Source organism: Boleophthalmus pectinirostris, unplaced genomic scaffold, assembly GCF_026225935.1.
Source record: "Boleophthalmus pectinirostris isolate CB_2022bp ecotype Guang Dong unplaced genomic scaffold, ASM2622593v1 HiC_scaffold_2, whole genome shotgun sequence".
NCBI lineage: Eukaryota > Metazoa > Chordata > Actinopteri > Gobiiformes > Gobiidae > Boleophthalmus > Boleophthalmus pectinirostris.
In genome coordinates, this window is record NW_026571152.1 from 19,007,013 (window position 1) to 19,027,536 (window position 20,524).

At 37.9% G+C, this 20,524-nt stretch overlaps 3 protein-coding genes across 3 annotated transcripts; all 3 read right to left on the reverse strand.

Moving 5' to 3' along the window:
• Positions 1 to 54: 54 nt before the first annotated feature.
• Positions 55 to 6,340, reverse strand: LOC110166882 (troponin I, fast skeletal muscle-like). Its single transcript, XM_020932211.2, has 7 exons — positions 6,277 to 6,340; positions 1,903 to 1,938; positions 1,758 to 1,794; positions 1,562 to 1,690; positions 1,402 to 1,491; positions 1,145 to 1,321; positions 55 to 917 (listed from the first exon to the last, which is right to left on the reverse strand). The coding sequence occupies exons 2-7, from the start codon at positions 1,911 to 1,913 to the stop codon at positions 837 to 839; spliced, it is 525 nt and encodes a 174-aa protein (XP_020787870.1). The 5' UTR covers positions 1,914 to 1,938; positions 6,277 to 6,340; the 3' UTR covers positions 55 to 836.
• A 1,851-nt stretch (positions 6,341 to 8,191) lies between these two features.
• LOC110166883 (troponin I, fast skeletal muscle-like) lies at positions 8,192 to 13,775 on the reverse strand. Its single transcript, XM_055155518.1, has 7 exons — positions 13,708 to 13,775; positions 11,225 to 11,258; positions 11,047 to 11,083; positions 10,824 to 10,952; positions 9,055 to 9,144; positions 8,793 to 8,969; positions 8,192 to 8,344 (listed from the first exon to the last, which is right to left on the reverse strand). The coding sequence occupies exons 2-7, from the start codon at positions 11,230 to 11,232 to the stop codon at positions 8,249 to 8,251; spliced, it is 537 nt and encodes a 178-aa protein (XP_055011493.1). The 5' UTR covers positions 11,233 to 11,258; positions 13,708 to 13,775; the 3' UTR covers positions 8,192 to 8,248.
• A 1,606-nt stretch (positions 13,776 to 15,381) lies between these two features.
• On the reverse strand, positions 15,382 to 19,127 carry LOC110166867 (uncharacterized). Its single transcript, XM_020932192.2, has 4 exons — positions 18,523 to 19,127; positions 18,365 to 18,439; positions 18,093 to 18,277; positions 15,382 to 17,760 (listed from the first exon to the last, which is right to left on the reverse strand). The coding sequence occupies exons 1-4, from the start codon at positions 18,602 to 18,604 to the stop codon at positions 16,888 to 16,890; spliced, it is 1,215 nt and encodes a 404-aa protein (XP_020787851.1). The 5' UTR covers positions 18,605 to 19,127; the 3' UTR covers positions 15,382 to 16,887.
• Between the last annotated feature and the right edge of the window lie 1,397 nt (positions 19,128 to 20,524).

Below are 20,524 nucleotides of genomic sequence, written 5' to 3' on the forward strand. Positions count from 1 at the left end.
AATAGCCAATAGCTTTGTTAATTACACAAACAAGTAATATACTGACAGACCGAATTAACATTAATGAACATTTAATTTGACAATGGATATTATAACATAGCTGTTATCTTAATAAATGAGCAGGTGGTATGTGACAGTGGCGCAGTACAAACTTGGGCATACATGTTTGTCACATGTTTAGCAGGTTTTTGAACACTAGAACCATGAGTTACACAGTGTGAAGGGTAGTCCATAGTACAAGTATTTAATTTAAGAACGGCTATAGAAGTGTTGCTACTCAGAGCCTTTTACACCTTCGAAGACAGAGTGCTGCTCTGGTAAAGAACAGTCTGCTGAACACTATCCTCTTTACATACAGAATCACAGTGCAGTGAAAGTACATGCAAAAGCACATCTAACTGAGCAGTTTTATTCCATCTTAAACACCTGTGACTATCCTTTCCTTATCATATGTCCACATAACAAATTCCCTATTCAATTGTCAAACTGCCATTGAAGCATAACACGTATCTTACAACAGCCTGCTTTTTAGCTTCTTGTACAAATGCAAAGTTTTGATTTGATACGGTTTATATCGGTAGCCAGCCCATACCAAAGCCTCTGTATTCTACACTGAGAAAGTTTGTCTGGGTTCACATCTAGGTATTGGTTAGTTTGATTTCCTCCAGTGCAATCCCGCTTTGAAAAACAGACAGACTTTCTCTGTGAATACAGTGAAAATGATTGGCCAGGCTACTGTAATGCTGCATAGAACAAAACTGTTCAGTTTTAAAAGTCATGGCCTGAATTATGTTCTGAAGGGCATTCCTGTATCTCAAAGCAGGGCTAGGTTCAATTTAACTATCGAACATCTTCTTTCTATCAGACTTGTCTTCAATGTTCTTACGCCAGTCTCCCACATCACGCAGCTGCTTGTCCTGTAACACAGAACAGCCATTTTCAGTGTAAAAGTTAAAATAAGTGGTCTGAGTGAGCATTAGATCCTGATCTTTACAACAAGCTTAAATGAAGTATGAAAATGCAACTTTATACCGTTTATCCTTAGTACGTATGTTGTTTTTTTAAACACAATTTTATGTGTAATGTTGTTTTGTTGTATTTCTGCAGAAAAGATTGGACTTATTGCCCCTCTACAAACACTCACCTCCTCTTTGACCTCCTTCTTGACCTGCTTCAGGTTGGCCCTGAGGTCCATGTTGACTGTGTGTTTGGAGCCCAGCAGAGCTTTGAGCATAGCGTCAGCAGACATACGCACTTTCTTCAGCCTGGGCCTCTTAAACTTACCCCTCAGATCCATTATCTTAATATTGAGGTCCCTGACCTACACGAAGAGAACAAATCAGGGTAGCTTAACTTAAACAAGGTAGAGGCTTTATTTATTTTTGTTTGTATTTTTCTTACCTCATCATTAACCATGTTTAGTTTGAACTCTAAAGAGTATCTCTCCTCTTCACTAAGGTCGATCTGCTCATGAAGTTTTTCACATAGTTCCTAAAATATAGCAGATTTAATAAATGCATCTGTATGATTCTAGTGTGTTATTTGTGGCAGTAGTACTTACTATGAGCTCGTCTTTGGAGTAGGGCAACTCCAGAGAGGGACACTTCTCCTTCAAGAACTTCTCCCTCTCCTCAGCCTTCGTAGAAGCTTCATTTTCCAGTAAAGTGTTGGCTACAACGAGCATGCAGCTCTGCAAATGCACCAATGTATCAGGTAAGTCTGACATCACTTCATCACTCTTGTGAGTATGATGTTACCTTTAGAGTGTGTTTACGCCGAGCGGACAGTCTTTTCCTTTAAAACAAGGACACAGTTTATTCACACTATGAATCTGGATTTACCACAACTACACTGCTCGACTCATTTGTTTTGATTTGGTAAATAAATTCAAAAGATACTCACTCGGTAGCCATCTTGGGGGTAGTATACTTGTAAGATCTAAAACACAAGATGCACTGTGGTTAGACCAAGCTTTTACAACAACAGTTTTCATTAGGGATGCACTAATCCATCTTTTTATGTTCTGAAACCAATGTCGATACTATTAACTGAAGACTGAATATATTATTTATTTTCTTTAAAAACAAATGGTATATGGGAATCATTTCAAATGTGTTTTGTAACTTATTTATCACATAAAATAATTACAGAACAGCTTTGTATATGCCAAAATGGACTGAACTGATATCTTGGGATTGATATCCAATGTACCATCTTTTTCTATATCAGTGCCTTTTTCTGATACCAGTATTGTATCAGTGCATCCTTAAGTTTCATAAGTTTTGCTTAACTCAGATTCAGTAATAACATTGAGGGTTCTTTGTAGCAGCAACCTGGCCAAATACACACCATCAGAAAAAGTATATGCCATGACATGTTCCTACATCAAGTCTGTTTAAAATTTCACATAACAATCAGGTAGGGGTCAGTGATAGTTACAAAAATGATTATCCACATATTTTGGCAACACCCTAATAACAATATTCAGACGACATAATGGTACACCTAGCTCATGCCATGTCCACACTGACTGCGAGTAATCTCGGCAGAGTGTGGGTCCAGGTTAGGCGTTAGGCAAGATTTCTATTTTTATTATTGCACCTGCTGGAGGTGCAATCTGCACTACAGAGGACGCAAGTGTTCCTAAATATTAAGCGCAATGAGAAGAGCAGCCCAGTGGAGGTGCTGTGGTGTTCTGGAGTCATTCTGTTTGGAGTGAACAACAAAACGAATCCGTGTGCAGCAGCCCTCCCTGAGGATTTTCCCCATATAAATAGTTAGTTATTGTGTGAACACAACTTTCAAAGGTTGTGACCACAAGAGCACAGCAGTGATCTGCTCTTCATGCAAGTTGCACTGTTCCAACACAGCCATTGCAGTTGCTGAGTGCAGTCTGAGGGAGGCATTAGTCCAACAGAAATGTGTGGAAACATGTTTTTAAATGTATTAACTAAAATTAAATTAAGTTGAGTGGTAGTGATGTGTGAGTTATTACATAACAAAATATAGTCCTTTTTAAACAGCCTAAATTATATTCATAATGAATATTTTAAGTTAATTATATATTATTATATGACTGTCACAGAACCAGTATCCACTGATCAATTCTGTCATCACCTCCCACTCTATCCTAATCAAAACACTTGTTGTCATTGTAATAGTTCTTTTCACATTGGGGCCTGATGGACCATGATAATTCTAGCTTAAATTGTCAGCCTAATTCTAGGAAAATTCATGGAACTGATCTATGTAACATGCTCAGTGTTAATGCGTGGCAGAACCATAATGCTATTTTTGGCGGCCCCAGTAGCATAACTGTGTGTATGAGGGTTCAGCATTGTGATCCAGACAGGAACAACTACTGAAGATACTCAGGAAATGTGGCCCAGTTATTCCCAATGCACAGAGGGTGACTCACACAAACTTCCCTGATCATTTTGAGCCAGCACAAGATCAAAACTTATCTTTAGATCTGTACAAATGTGTCAGAAAGAAAGGCCTTTGTTTGAATATCCTCTAATGCAGACTTAAGTCCAATGTGACAGCCATTAGCCTCTTTCAAAAGCTCCAAAGTACGGATACAATAATCTTATATAACTGTGCCTATGGAAAATTAAAAAGTAGTGCTTGCATTATGTATTAAGGCCCATCCTACCTATAATGACTTTTTTTTTTGTTTTTCTAATGAACATTTTGCTGTTTAACGTATTAATTATGACAAATGGTGTTTCCTTTTGCGCCTTGAAGCAGGGTGATGTCAGAGACAGCTGGAGCAGGTTATGTAGCTGTGAATAATCCTCAGAGTCAGAAAGGTCTCTGGGGTTCATAAACATGAGTGTGGGATAAAACATGTATTGTGCACTACGTAGGAAAGGTCTTGGCAAAGGCAATGCCTGCTGATTGAACCAATACTCTCCCATAGCACATAATCTTGTTTGACAAAGCAATAGTAAAAATATCAGATTTCATAAAATTGTAGTTATCTGTAGACACGTCAAATTGTAAGGATGCAAACCCTAAAAAGGCCTCTAAATTGAGTGGTAAAATGTCTTTTTTCAAAGCCATTAAATCATTGATAATTTTCACAGACAAATGTTATTATGGGTCTTAAATTACATTTCTTCTTTACTGAAAAGCAGTAAGTAAAACCAACATGCCTACACTGCATTTATAAATGCCAGATTTCCATGCTTATTTTGAAATTAAAATTTAATTAAAACTCTGGAACATCTTATGACCGTTGACTGTCAGAGTTTCTCTTTTACTGAAGATAGTACATTTCAAGTGCAAGGTCTGGACAGTGGCATAGTTCTCCAAGAATATCCCTCCGTTTTGACAGGTTTACAGTACAAATGTCTGTCTGGTTGCCTTCTGTGGGCTTGTGGAGATAAGGCAGCAGACACTACTGGAGTTGTTTGCAATGTTTAGGAGCTGGTGTGGACCTGCGGATTATCCATCTATTCCTGTGCCCACAGCTGTTCCTCACGTCTTCATTATACGGGGAAAAATGACAGGGCTCGTCTTAAAAAGAAAAGACATCAACGAATAAACAGACAACCACTGCAGGCATCCCAAAACTCAGAGCTGCCTGCGGAACAAATGGCAACTGTCAACTGTAAACTAATAAAAGGCTGGCGCTATCTCTGGGGATGACAATGTATTTTCGGAATCTCCAAACTCTCAGGACTTGACACCATGTTGCCGCGGTGAAGGGGTCCTATCTGCGGGGTTAAATGTGGTCCGAAATTCTGTCTTAAGTGAATGTGTGGCGTATATTTCATGAGCGATTGTCTCTTGAGGGAGTTAGGAGGAGTTGAGGGGTTAGGAGGGCCTGTAGTAACCCAACACTGTGGAACATCCCTTGGACAGCTAAGACATTACAGCAGAGGGCCGAAATAACCTGACCTCAGATATAAGTTCACTTTGTTGGCCTCGCACTTGCAGGAGAAAGAATAACTGTTTGAAATGGGTCTGCTAAAATAGTGTTACTTTATTGGGCTATAAAGAGGTGGCAATATAAATACTTTGCTAAGATATTTGTATTTCAAAATAAAATCTAAAATTAAAGCTTAACAAGACAATACAGATCACTTTGTAACCAACTAATGTGCATTAATCATCAAACAACAAATTGGCCTCTTCTATATTATGTTTTCATATCATATTAAATCAATAATAAATACTTAATGACTGTAATCATTAATACAAATTATTTGTTAATAATCTAATAATTTATTTGCACTCAGCTAATAAAATCAGAGATTAGATAGTTACACAAACCTAATAATTTAGGGGAAAAAACTGAAATTGTTTCAGTTAACCATAAACTAATGGTGATAATCAGTACACTGAAATTTTAAATGTCATATAATGAGTTTAAGGTGATTTTTCAGATTAAGTAATTTGTACATTCCAGTTTCCCAATAAGAAGATGCCTTATCAAAAGTAGCATGTCTCAGTTTAATTTTATTATTATTTTTTTTTTTAATAGCCTGGAGGTCCTTGGATTACCATGCAGACAGTTTGAGGAGGGCAGTCATTGGCCACAGATTAGAGCAGATTTTCCTGTGAAACAGCGAGGCGCTGACAGCAGGATAAACACTGATGGATCGCTTTTCAAGTTCATGCCTTGTAGTGGTGTTGCCTTACATTGAGCCTCTTCGCCAGACCATACATCACCCCTATGCCACCGGGGACGCCTAAAAATGTGTCCTGGGTTTTCTAAACTCAGATGAAGTGCTAGTCCCTTAGCTTTCACAAAGCAATGCCCAAGAACAATGAGACAACTGGACATTTCCATCATCATCTCAATAGGAATGATAGAATTTTTTCGAAGTTGTAAACAAATTGATGCAATCTGTGTGGAGATAATCTTGAAGCAAATCATAAAATCTCGAAATTCCTGAGTGTTAACACCCAAGTGCTATGGATAATGCTGTCACACTTCAAGCTACTGACAAGCACAAACGGTTAGGGTGTCTCAATAAAACGGTCCACAGGTTATTAAGATAAAGGTGAAGATTTATTGAAGGATTCAAACATCAGTAGTTTTAGTTACAAGAATTAGTCTCAAGTCAAATTTAAAACTAAGTAGTGTGTTAAAATTGATGAACGCAAAAGTTAACTTCAACAAAAAGTTAAAAATATAAAGTTAACATGCTAAAATTCAATCAAATTCAATTCAAACATGTTACAATTCCATCAAATTAAATTCAAAAGCAAATTTTTTCTATAATTGATTCCTCTGTCTTTTCTGTCAAACAGGTCCAGACCAACCTTGTCCGAGAAGAGTTACGGCTTGCTAAAGTCCAGCGGCACAGACCAGTCCCGGAGCAGAGTGAGTGTTAAGAAGGTATATATTGCAATCTGTGATAGCCTCTAAATCCTCTACTTTCTCTTTATGGAAGTGGATTACTGGTCAAACCAATGGGCTGGCAAGGTCATGAAATACAGTACAGTGTCATCTGTCCCCTTCCTCGGCCCACCTCATTATAAATAACCCAGCCTTTAAGATTGTTATTCGTATTATCTACTGTCATCTATTGGACACAATGGACCACAACCACATCAAATCATTGCAAATGTTTTCAAATTGAAACTATAGTAGGGGCAGAGTAATGCATATCATAGAGCCAGTGCTATGGTCAGGACTATTTTTTGGTATTTTAGGGATGAATACTGAACAAAATGAGACAGAGTAATTTGGTTTGTTGTATCTTTGTCTAAAATAATGTGACAAATTGGCCTTTAAAAAACTAAGCTAGATTCAGTTTCTCAGATTACTTTTTGCATTGCATTGCACCGGTAATGTTTTGAAGTGATAAAACAGTTATATGAATAAACAGTTATATGTTTAAAAGCTTAGGGAACTCACCATGAGTTGTAAAAAGCAGCCACCCTGGATTAGTACCTGGTACATGCCTGCAATGCAAACAAGAGGCTGAAACAGACAACACACATAGCAGAGCATAACAAGTTGCTTTATTATACGTTATGTTGACCGTAAGTGGTACAAGTAGAAGCTCTAGTAATAGCAATTTGTGATATGTAATGCACGTGACTAGAGATGCACAGATTTGGCTTTTTCAGATCATGTCATCATCGACACTTTGGCTTTATGTATCTGGTGATACCCGATAAAATACCGATACTAGTGCAGAGACTAAAAATAGCCTGCATTTCTTTAAATCACAGCTAAGGTATGTTAAACCAATCCATGTGTGTTATCCATCTTTCAAATGACTACATACAAGTTGAAGCATTATTCAACAGTCTGTGTCCATGTCAATCAGTAAATGTTCTTATTCCAATTTGTTGGCCCAGTCAGAACACTGATTGAACTGACATCCTGCAACAGATACAGTGAATTTATGTGGCTTGGAACCAAAACCAGACACCTGATTATACAGCAATAATTAATACTTAATATACTAAATAAACTTGAGTAATAATGTAACTTCAAGCTTTTACATACCTTCCACCTTTATTTGTGTGATTTCAAGGATCTTGCCATCTTTTAGTTTAACCTGCTGAAATAAACTTGTTACTATTTACTTCAACACAATGAATATTGTGAAATAAATTATTAGTTATGCATCATATTTCTTTTAGCCCACCTGCATTTTCGTTAAGAACGTGTTTAGGATGGTCTCTCGTCCAGCCCGTCCGCTCAGTGCACTTTGACACCATTAGGGGCTTTGCACCTATTAAAACGGCAACCTCCAGGAAAGAGGACTCGAATCTGGACTAGATCCACTGGTGTTGAATGTTATATCACAAGATACTAAGAACTGACATCTGATTATATATTTTCTGTGCACAAGTCATTCAAAAGTAAGATGTTTAATTCTTATAATAATTTAATTTTTAGTTTTCCAATGTAATTCTCAATAATAATTTTACACCTCATTTTGTAATCTTTCTTTTTGTCTTATCGTTTGGTGTTATTACATACATCTAATCTACCTTCCATTGTAATGTTGTGGCATAGGTTGTATAATCACAATTTATCTGTCAATTATCTGACATCTGGAAACTGGAATTTTTACATTTTGGTGGTGAAAAAGTTAAACAGTAAAGCCTGATCAAAGTCCAAACATTTTTATTGAGTTCAGTTTCATAGCATTAGAGGTTCTTACTGTTACATGTATGTGTTCAGTGTATGCACTATTAAGACCATTGTAACGTGCTTGCAAGAGAATTGGGTGATGTAGGGGCAGGCAGATATTAGGGAGATAAAGTCTGTGATCTAAGCCTCGGCCTCAAACATCTTCTTCCTTCCGTCCATGCCAGACTTGTCTTCTATGTTTTTACGCCAGTCACCAACATCACGCAGCTCCTTATCCTGAAATGTTGCAAACGCAAACTCCCATTAGGCCAGAATAAACAATTAACAATATTTTTCTTAGTGAAAAATATTATCTGCTTTATTTATGTTAAACACCAGAGAAAGGAATATACATTAGGTAACATTTCTGTGTCATTCTAGTATTGAGTAGTTTTGTCTAGTTTAAATTTTAGATCTACATTATCTGATTTATCAGTGTATTTCAGATTTGTTCCAACATATATATTTTTTCTTATTTAAAGTAAGATTATATGCCAGTGGCCATTATTAATTGGATTTGAAAATTTTTGTCCAAATAAACAGTATACATTGAAACCTATTAAAAAAACGTATTGATATTGCCATAAACACACAAAATTTCAAAAAAATCAAATTATGTGGAAAAAAAAAAAATCTGAAAAAACAGGTAAAGGTAAAATCCAGTGAAGGTTTGTATCATTCTCACCTCATCCTTGACCTCCTTCTTGACCTGTTTGAGGTTGGCCCTCAGGTCCAGGTTGACTGTGTGTTTGGAGCCCAGCAGAGCTTTGAGCATGGCGTCCGCGGACATACGTACTTTCCTCAAAACTGGCTTCTTAAATTTGCCCATCAGATCCTGGACTTTGATCTTCAGGTCGTCAATCTAAATAAATACAAGTTAACATAGTATGTTATGTAATATTATCAACAATATAAACATGTATACAGATATCGGAACAGTTTGGCACCTCTTTGTTGGACTTGTTAACTTTCATTTCCAGGTCATATCGCTCCTCATCAATCACATCAATTTTGCGGTGGATTTCTTTGCACACTTCCTGAAATTAGAAAACGTATTGTGAACTAGTGGTCACTACAAATAACAAAATATTGTTGTCATTGCACGACACATCTGATATTCCGTCTGGTTTGACGGGAGGAGAGGTGCAGAATACTGAGTACAATTAGGATGACTTTCACCTGTTCAGCTCTTTGATGGTGGGTTATAAATTAGCTCCCGTAGCTGTTTTTCTTGGCACACTGTAGGATATGGAGCTAAACAATTCAGCACACCTCTCAGATTAGTAAGTAAGTAAAGTCAAGTAAAATCTCTGGTGGGCCTAAAACTTTCGAATTTTGTGAAAAGATTATGGGAAAAATTACTGGAAACTTCAGGAACTTGGAACAGGCTTTGACTGGGACTATTATGTTTTATATCTATATGGAAGGAGTATATAATATACTGTAATACCACCTTCTCATGAAATACTAATACATTCTTTTATTTCTTAGTGGTTGCTGGTTGTAGCTGCTTGTTGTCGGGGGGGGGTGTGGTGTGCTCTCGCTATCCTGGCTCTAACCCAGTGGCCCTCAAATACCAGCCACGATCCACCCAGCCACCGGAGCCATCCACAACCAAAGGTATGTGATATTAAGCATGTAATAAATGCCAGCGCATGGCCAGGGCACTCTCCTTTAAAGCTGTATCAAAAAGACATCAAAATATTTATCCAGCCATAAAAACAAAAGTGCACCATTTCAGATCCCATACAGAGTGCAGGGGAATGTGTGACAGGTAGAATATGTGTGGTTTGGCTTGTGTTAAGCGATATGCACACATCTTGTTCACAAATCGGTCCTTGGCCCAAACTAAACCATTTTAAATCCAGTGTTAGGGTAGATTTATTTTTCATCCAGCAGCTTATTGTGCATTGACATTGATTGAAAAGAGAATGCACAGAACACCATTGCACAATACATGAGTTAAAGCAAATACAAAAACAATAGATTGTTTTCTTTAAGGTTCATGTAGTGGCCATACTGTTATGAATGGGTCCATAATGCTTTTATTTATTTATTTTAATGTTCTTTTTTTCGATTTCAAAGAAGTGGAAAAAAGTTAAACTTAAACATTAGTGCTCATTAGCTTGTGTTAAAAACACAAGCACTGATTAAGCTACCTTGCCGGTAGTGAAATAGCTTCGAAAAACGTATTAAGTCCAGTTGCTTTTCTTATTCCTGACATTTTTTTGCATGTTTACTGAGCTATTCCACACTAATCAGCTATATAAAGTTAGCCCGACAGACAGACTCCCTGTATATTCTATACCCTTCTCATGTCTCATGGGATTCATTCAAGCCAGACTCAAATGATTCAAGCCAAACTCAAACAAAGCTGTGCAATCAGGTTTGTTTGTTTTCATGTTTTTCAGTGACACGTGGGAAACAGATGAGCTAATTGGTCAACTATCATTAGAAAAAAATCATACTTCTCTGATAAACAGTGTTTAGTGCTTTGAGCATTGATTCAGTGGAAGTCTGTGATCCTCATTCCTTCTGTGTAATTTTCTAGTTTTCTTGCCAGCTGCCATGTTTATTTTTATCCATGATTTTTATGGATGCTATTTTGAGTATTTTTGACCATAATCATAGTTGGAAAAGTGTATAAACCACAGTTGTAATACTTTTCATCCATCTGCTAATTGTATAGTTCAGTGTGTGTTACATGGGTTCATACTTGTAACTCTTGCATGCTCCGGGGCAGGGACAGAGGGGGGCAGTTTTCATCCATGTATCGCTCCCTCTCCTCCTCCCGCTCTCTCTCCTCCTCCTCTAGCAGGCCTTTGGCAATGGACAGCATCAAACTCTGCCAGGGGAATAACCAAGCAAGTAACTCAAACCATCATGTAGTTTATTTCCACGTACTAGACCAGTCTAAACATCCTAAAAAAAAGACCTACCTTTAAGTGATGCTTCCGACTTGAGGACATCTTTTTTCTTTTTCACCAAAGTACATTTATAAAGATAAAATTTACTCACATGGATAAACAATTTAACAATATCCACACATGTACTTTATCAAATAAATAAACACACAGTAATGCAATGTAAGGGGATAAACAAGTTTGGTTTACTCACTCTGACATCTTGGCGGTTTGTTTCACTAGACGCCCTGTAGAAAAACAATTACATAAACTCACTAAAGCATTTTCTGATGTTTATTTTCAAATAAATATGCCTTATTAAAGGTTGTATGGAGGATTTTTTGTTTTTGTTTGAAATTGTCATTGAAAGTTTAAAATACCAGATACAGAGATGCAGCAGCCTTTTAATTATGATGACCGAAAAAAAAAAGAAAGAATGAAAATCTATCAGTAGTGGACGTAGTGAGGCCAGATAAACATCAGCCAATAGAAAACGAGGCTCCCTCTTTTTCTATTGGCTGTTAGGTTGTCAGTCAAACTCCCTACATTTTTAGTGTAACTGACTCGCCGGCGCTCGGGGATTATGTGGTTTATGCAGCGGTTCTTTGAGGCTTTTTCAAACTGAAGCTTCCTCGCAATTCGCACAAAGTTTGTTGCGATGGCGGACGAGAATCCACGACCAGTTCGCCGCAAAAGAAAGTCCGAAGGTTCTAAAAAGTGACGCGTCGGTCGCTAAAATATTTCTAGGCAGGTCACTTCAACAGTAATTCTGAACATGCACTGGATGTAAACAAATGTGATTTCTAGAGTAAAGAGGCGGGAGGAGGAGATGTTTCTACTGAGGAAGGAGGTGTCACACATGCACAGCATTTGAAAAAGGACGGTCGCTGTATTTCGCTTCCCTTAAAAAATCCTCTATACAACCTTTAAGCATGTATTTCCCTGGGACACACTTAATATACCAAGCCAACCACACCACTAAACACACACCAACACATTCAAAAAAGGGTGTTTTGCTCAAGGAAAACAACATTTAAACCACCAACTTCAACATTCCAGAAATAACAAAAACAACGTTAGGAAAAACTTCCTTCTCTGTTAAGTTCTTTCTTATGTAATTACAGCACTATTTCATTTTTACAGTGCAGAGAAGAATCCTGCACACCGTTTTACTTGCCAATTGTGAATTTTATTAGGACATCAATGACGTTTCGGCACTATGCCTTCATCAGGCAAATTCTTTTATTTTTACAGTGCGCAATTCAATATATTCCTGTGAGGTGTCTATCTCTGTAGAATACTGGGTGCAAAAGGTCACAACAGTCTAAGGATGAACTGGACAAGAATACATCTGCCGCATCTTTTCCCAATATTAAGTGCACTTTGATGTAACCCAAAACCAACCCAGGCATCATCAAGTCCGCCTTAAGGAAAAAGCCCTGTCTATATTGGGCCACATAAGGGGGGTCCAGTTGTCTCACTGGGGAATCATTGTAATGAGCAGTCTGTCTTCTGGGAGATTATCTCAAACACTTGATAGCTCCTCTGTTAGCCCAAACATCTTGGACCTGGCACGGATGTAAGGACTAAAATTAGAGCGTCTCAAACAATCTAACAAAACAAAAACTTAACAACAGTGTATTTCCTTATGTTTTAAAAGAAACAGGAAAGTCATAATTGTATAAAATAATGACTAAAATCTGTATTTACACATCTGTATAACAAACATCAGAACAGCAGTCATAGCCATATTTAGGAATCAATTAGTGTACTGAGGAGGTATATTACAGATAATGCCACAAAATGCGCAGTAAACATATATAGAAATATAGTTGTTATTGGAAAAACACATACGGTGAGTTCCATTGAGACATAACACATAGTAATATTTTTAAGGACAAACAACTAAATTCAATTTCACATTTCATTTTAAATTTATAGTCACTTAAAGGCACACTGGGTAACTTTTCTGATGAAGAGGACACCACCTGCATGTCCATGGAAATGTTGTTTACTTGAAATGTTCCACAGCATGCCATTGTCTAGCATTTATTTCATCCCAGTTGTTCTTATTATGCTATACTTTGATTGTTTGTTTGTTTTTGTTTTTTTACTGTGAGTGGGGCCACCTCTGCACAGATCTGACTTGTAATTTATTGTGTCTTACTGTGGAAAATTTCAAGCAAAGAAATAAAATCTTCAGGGAACCAAGCAAATGTTAAGGACTCTTCTTCTGGCTTTAAATCATAAAAACAAATGATGGTACCTCTTCAACTACATAAAGTATGGATTAAATTTTAACCTTGCTGTTACTATTCAGCCTGCAATGTTAAGAAATGTAGAGCACTTTTGAAAACCTTAAATGAATTTCAATGATCTGTCAAGTCAGTGACAGTAAATCACTCCAAACTAACTGCGATGACACTGTGGTAAACCCTGGGACTATCATCTTACAATTTAGCACAATAGTGCGCCCCATTCCAACAAGCTTCATTCAAACAGCTCTCTATTAACTACAGAAATCATAGATTAAACCAAATCACTGCCAGAAAGAATAAGAACACAACAATTACTTGGATAAATAGTTATATATTGTATATGGATTAGGTGTTACATTTTAAAATACTACTTATGAAATTACTTGCCAATTTCTATTTCTATATTTAATGTTTCTATATATTGTATGAAATGTCCTACCTTAACTGTTGGAAACCGCGACTGGATTTGGGAAGGCCCTATTTTTTGGCCAGATTACTTGGTATATATGGCATTCCCCAAAGGCAAAGGGAACCCCATCATTCTCTTTATGGAAGTTCAATTTCTCCAGACCAATCGGCAGTGCAGCAGCTGAAATCTTAGATCTGAACCCCGCACATCCACTCCCCAATCTCCTCCCTACGTGTCTATTATAAAACTCTTACCCCCCCCAAGAGTATTATTAATTGTGCAAATCATACCCCAAAATGGAGGCACAATTAGAACATTTAAAACAAATTTTAATAGACATTTGAACTGATCCAAAAATGTCCCTTATTATCTCTCTCTATTTAAATAATTGTTGTAGCATGTAAACTGTACCAAATGTATCAAAGAGGTTTTCCAGTGAGTAAGACACAGCATAAGTGTTGTGATGAAAGTCAAAGGGGAAGCAGGTGGAAGGGATGAGTGGGTTTTCTAAACAGTCATTTAAGAAGCTATAGGCAGGCTATTAAGAAGCTGCTAACAGGAGATGGCCAAGGGGAACACGATACTAAGCAAAGGACTATCAAACATACCATGGTAATTTATGTTGAATTTTAAACTTATTTTAGACTTAGATTAGGTACATTTTACTTCCGAAGCATCATGCCCTTAGCACAGTGCCAAATGTAATTACAAAGACTTGGTTAACCTCTTCATTTGGGTTTTTTGCACAGTTAAGGTGTCTGGGATGTCACAAAATAAAATCTTGTTTTTAGTTATTGGAAGAGACAACACAATTTTATTTGTATAACTATTCTCAATTACTAACACCATAATCAACAATATTGATCCCATCTTCTTTGACCATTTTAGCACCTGAAGAAGCAGCTTGGATGAGCTGATCAAAAAACTTTTTTCCAGGTGACAGAATTTATATTTCCTTTGCCATCTTAACAAAATCAAACCTGAATGAAAAAATAACTGGCATTAACAACCAAATCAAAAAGCACTTTACATATGTCTACTGTACTACTAGGTTTACTTTTTGGAGTAGAGATTAAAATTGTGTTGTTCTGGTATTGTGACCTGCGTAATCAAGATAACAGATGAACCCCCCCATGGAAAATAAAGCCCATTCATTAGATTGTTTTTATTGGTGAACAGTACAAATATATCAGATTTAAGAAATATGATAAATACATTGCTTCACAGACCTCAACATCATATTCACTGAGAACATTCGGGACCACTGAGAAATCACCTGAGAACAACTTAGAAAACCATTGAGTCCGATGGTGATAGGCGGAGGTATTCTTTACAAAAACATTTACAATGTAAAATTAAACATATAATACTACAATTACTACTGCAGTGCCTTGTACAAGTATTGAACACATCTTGAATATCGTCACTAACCGTAACTATACACGCACTGCTAGAATTATATTACAGCTAGGACCACTTTGCACAATTTTCATGGTTTGAGTTTTTTGCTCCAAAAAAATAAACATCCAGAAAATAATGAACATTTTACATTATACCATTAAAAATCTGAGTTTCCATATACAAAGTGTGCAATTGTCACCGTACGGTCACAAAACGACTCCAAACAAGGCACCATACTTTTAGCATCAACTCCTACATCAAGTCTTACTGTGCTCCTAAGGAATATTTCAGATCAGTACAATGTCTTACAAAATATAGATTTTTATTAAGGCTGCCCATAAGAAAATACACGTTGTCAGGATGCCATTTCACTGTTTTAGTATTATATCAAGTAAACATTACCAAAATTCTGTAATTACTGTTAATGTGCAGATGTTTCATGTAAACCATTTTATGTGTTATCAAATCTAGACTTAATATAGTTTAGCCATTTATTAATTCTTAACCTTGTGAATTGCTGCATAATATTGTTGCTTCTGTCACATATCTTTTATTCTTTATTCTTAACCATTTTAATTTACTTCGAGTCTTATAAATTCATCAATAGTTCAGCTGAAAAAATAACATGTTACTTTAATGAGATTCTGGCCAGCCACTATTGGTCATGTACTCTACTATAGAAAGATGAATTGCAGTGGTGATTCATCATGTTGGAATGGCCAACCAGGATACAGGGAAAGTGGAGGAAATACCTTGCATTGTGGATAATTGTACATATAGTGCAAAGTCATCTCTTGCAGCGTTGACCCTGAATTGCCATTCAGTGGCATAGACACCTGACAATACTGACAATCCAGAGATGCACAACCAATTTCACTGCATACATACACCAAAATCACGAGTCCCACCAAATTAAAGAAATTTAACTTTTAAAAAGTGGGCTACAAACTTCCTCATGGAGGACACAATCTGGTCGTTACACCGTCTTTTGAGTAAGAAAAAAAACATAAGACAAAAAATAGATTAAAAATATGTCCATGTGCAATAGTTCATCAAAATATAAGCAGATCATCCATATCCATTCGGTACTGATAGTTAACTATGCTCCACTTGACAGCAGAGCAGATATGGCAACCATTTTAAATTTCAGCCAAGAGATCAAATTGTTTAAAAATACAAAATAAGAATGTACTTGCACATATTTCACCTGGCAGTAACCACACAATATACATTTTCAAGTAGATTATGCATTCAACCTAAAACAATGTTTCAACTAAGTATATTAAATTTTCCTAGAAGCATGCATACATGACTGGTGCGTTTGATGCATCATAAAGTAGGTTTAAAATGAAAGTAGATCCATGTATCCACAACATTGCCAGACTAAAACATAGTGATAAATCTGAGAAAACAATTTTGTAGTTGTGGCTTTCATAGTTTGAGCTTTCCACATTCATTTCATTGCTGAAAAATCTTGGCTGCATCAACACCAAATCTTCTATTCTTAGGGACTATTAAACAAAACTAATTAAGTAAATAGATTCTCCAGTCATATCTGAATGACATCAATTATCGCTTACAAACTGCACTAATGTATATCATTATTATCAGCATGGCACAGATCTGAAGCAGGACTATATGAATTCTACAGCCAGCACTTTCACATCTGTACACCACAGGGCTGTATGCTTGTTTTCCCATTCACATTTACAGGTACAAGGAAAAAACGTCAAGTTTTACGACCACTTAACTGATGTGGGACAAATATATGCAGCTGGACAGTGTGTTAGTGTTCATGTTATTTTACAGTCATGTCCATGCCACTTTGCGGGAGATGGCCTGTTTGAAGCATTCGGGATCCACATTGCCTCCTGGTCGCAATGCTTTTTCCAAGCTGACCAACACATTCTGATGGCACTCCCTGATGTTCACTGGATACTTGGCTCTTAGCAGTTCATAGGCAGCAATAAGCCTCATGTTTTGCTTTACCATTAGATACTGAATGATGCAGGTGGGGGCAAGAGAAAACCCATCCCGACAGTGAACAAGGACTCTCTTCTTCTTTTCTGTGGAGGCGTTGATGCATTCATTGATGTCCTCAAAGCAGCGCTGTTTTAAGGCGGGACCATCCCCCAGAGCGTCTGGTACATCACTGATGTCCACCTTAAGCCGGGACCAGCTGTGGCGCGCCCCCCGAGAGCATGTGCAAGGGATTAGATTGAGATTTGGGCCAGATTCACCTGGCACATTACTCATGTCTATTATACTGTCAATGTTGTTGCGGCACAAAGTACGGCCATTATAAGCAGCGTTTAGATTCCCGACAAAGATATAGTCCGTTACTTTGGAGATGACTGGTTCGGAGTACTGGAAGTGTTCACTGGGTTTAGGATCAAGGACATCAGGTCCCCTGGCTCCAGCGGGACCTGTAGCGGCTCTACGACTGTAGTTACGCAGTTTTTTGGAACCGGAGCGAGATGGAGGGTTGGATTCAGACTCAGAGCTGCTGTTCCAGGGCGGAGAGAAGAGGGAGAAGCGGCTGGAGGACTTGTTTTTGTTGAGGAACTCGACTGGACTAGACAGGCCCGAGCCAGAGGTGGTGGAGGCTGAGGCACAGAACAGAGAGGCACGCTCCAGAGAGCCAGTGCTGCTGGCTGCCCCTGCACTGTGGGCCTGTTCCATCTGAAACACACACAAGAAGTGGGCATCAGATTCATTCAACAGCATTCCATTAACTGACAATAATAACAACAGATACAAACAACAATAAAAACACTTAACCTATCACAACAATTACTCATACTCTTACTCATTTGCTACAAGCAATTGTATTTTTAATCTTTTCCCCATTTGTTCTTCCTACTACAAAGTACACAGTTCTTCTTTACCTTACCTGAAACAGACATGGATGCTGTCCTGTTCCCATAATCTCCCTGACTACTAAGTCTCTGATAGACACAGGCTAACTTAGTTAATCTTCATTTTGATACATCCAGTTCTATAACTGAGTTTACCTGGGCTTTGAGGTTGTTCTTCCATTCTTGGGTCTCCAGTGCCTTAAATCTCCCACTGCTGTCAGAGGAAACGGACACACAGAGGGGCCGGTGCAGCCTGGGGGGCAGCTGTGGGGTGAGGGCCACCGGCACAGGGCGCACATCGATTTGGTCTTGCCTGTTCATCATCAAATTAGGACAGGAGCCTGATAGGGGCGAAATATATTTAAAATATTAATTATGAATGACATCTGAGGTCTAAACATAATAATTTCCCGGCATGAGTTACATACCTGCACATTCAGAGCGGGTGATGAGGGACTGTATTTGAAGTGTGTTTTGGGTTTTAAATAGGCTTTTCACTATACCTACAAAAATATGCATGCAGTTAGCATTAGATGTGGGAAAAGCATGCATTAAATGTTATTATGTGAAAGTATTACAAGCTCACCAAGCCGCCCATTCTGCTTTTGGACCTTTTTATCCAGGAGTTTTTGAGCACTGTGCTTGTTCCACTCTTCCGCAGTCCCCATGGTTCGCCTCCTGCTGACAGGGGCAGAAAAGGTTGTCTTAGGCGACCCCCCATCTTTGCCAATCCGGGAAACACTTCACCTCCATGGGATGCACATCTCGCAGGCTCCGTGCATGGACCCTTGCGTCTGCAGTTATGTTAGCCGCTACAGGCTAACAAAGCTAGTTCTTTTGTCAGCTCAGGGTTTGTAAGTCATACTGTCATAGTGATGCAGACTGGTAGCAAAGTACTTCTGAAATAAACCTGTGGCGTTTACGTACAATGGCCGCAATTACATCGTCTCCTTTTGGTAAAATGCTAAAGGATAGCCATAGTAGTATTAGCGAGCTACCCACTGCATATTGGCAACATTGTCCAAGGAGAGCTGGATTTGTTGCTCATTCACGCCGAAAGTAAGTCAGCTGCTAGACATCAAGACCCAGTGCCAGCGACAATCACTTAAAATGTGATAATTTATGCGGTGCTCGATGCTGGCAGGCTCCCAACCAGCTTCGCCAGCCGAGTATCTCCACCGTGAGCACAACCACCTGTGCGCAACTGCGGCTTTGCGCCTCCACTCTTTGTCCCTGCGCACTGCCTCGCAGGAAATAAACCAGTTCAGCGTGCCGATTTATGATAATTTTTGTATCTTAACTATATTATTTTGGGCTCATCGCCACTTACTAATACTAACACTAAATATAATAAAATAATATAAGACCTTTTAATTTGGAATATTGTTTTGCCTTCAAGTCCTAAATTGGGGAAGCAGTATTAAAAACAATTTCCCAAAGTGTAGAAGTTTTCCTTTAGTTAAGAGCACGGATATAATATGATCATATTATAGTTCCATTGTTAAGAGCTCTGATCATAGATCTATAGCTATTGACCAGCATGTGTTAACCAACATTTTAACCACATAGTAGCAAGTAATGTTCTTAATGGAAAAATGCACATTTTGCCATATGGAAGCAACAAAAATACAGTAAATATTTCAATGGATAGCATCAAATTAAAAATAAAAACGTAATTTCAGCTATGTAATATTCAACAGAAATACAGGCCACAGCATTTTGCCATCATAATAATTTTACTTTTTGCCATACCGAATGAAGATAAGTTTAGTTTGGGAGCAGGACCACGCCTCACATGTGCCTCGATTGTTGCAGCCATATTTTTACTCCCTGCTCCGTTTGTCTGCATCTTCTTGTTGACAGGTGAAAACCGTCAGCACAAATGGAGGCTGTGAGTTTTATAATATCCCAAGCATAAAAAGCATGTTTCATTAAAAAGCATCAATCAGCTATCCAGAGCTCACTTCTGTTTCTAAAAGTCAAACACTACAAGAAGTAGCCTAGTACAGTAAGGTTCAAAATCAGTGTTACGTGCAGGTATTCCCATTATTGATCATCATTCATATAAATATATAACATATGTTTTGCATATTTTGCACACATCATTAGCACTCACACAATTGCTGTATCTTTGCAATAATTTTCTTAAACTCTCTTACTTGTTTGCAGGTGCTAGTCGTCCAGCTGTCTTCAGTGTATATCAGATATCAGGAGCTGTGCGTGAGAACAATATCAACAGTCATCTGTAGGCTGATCTGATGAGGATCTTGAGCTCTGCTTTGGTAATTGGAGGATGGCCGGGTATCTCTCCTGGTTCCCTGGTAACCCACCGACCTGCTGATGTCACAGCTCTCCATAATCAAGTGAGTGGATCCAGCTATTATTGCCTTTGTCAATACAAGGCAGGGATATTCACACCATAAAAGAGGACCTAGAAATCCTGTCTGACCCTTTTTATAAGTTTAAATTTATACAAAAAAAAACTGCATTAGAAAGGGCGTCTGAGGTACAAAATGAGTACCTTGCAGTGTGTCTAAAAGTATTATACTATGCTTGTGTGAGTCCCACATAAGTTAGAGATAGAAAAA

Coding starts and splice junctions, on each gene's coding strand:
- LOC110166882 (XM_020932211.2), bottom strand. Junction 1,691..1,757: donor GGCGTAAACACACTCTAAAG/GTAACATCATAC, acceptor GTGCATTTGCAG/AGCTGCATGCTCGTTGTAGC. Junction 1,322..1,401: donor TAAACATGGTTAATGATGAG/GTAAGAAAAATA, acceptor CTCTTCGTGTAG/GTCAGGGACCTCAATATTAA.
- LOC110166867 (XM_020932192.2), bottom strand. CDS start 18,604: ATGGGGACTGCGGAAGAGTGGAACAAGCACAGTGCTCAAAAACTCCTG. Junction 18,440..18,522: donor AAAGCAGAATGGGCGGCTTG/GTGAGCTTGTAA, acceptor ATATTTTTGTAG/GTATAGTGAAAAGCCTATTT. Junction 18,278..18,364: donor CACCCGCTCTGAATGTGCAG/GTATGTAACTCA, acceptor CGCCCCTATCAG/GCTCCTGTCCTAATTTGATG.
- LOC110166883 (XM_055155518.1), bottom strand. Junction 8,970..9,054: donor TTAACAAGTCCAACAAAGAG/GTGCCAAACTGT, acceptor GTATTTATTTAG/ATTGACGACCTGAAGATCAA. Junction 8,345..8,792: donor AGAAGGAGGTCAAGGATGAG/GTGAGAATGATA, acceptor GCAACATTTCAG/GATAAGGAGCTGCGTGATGT.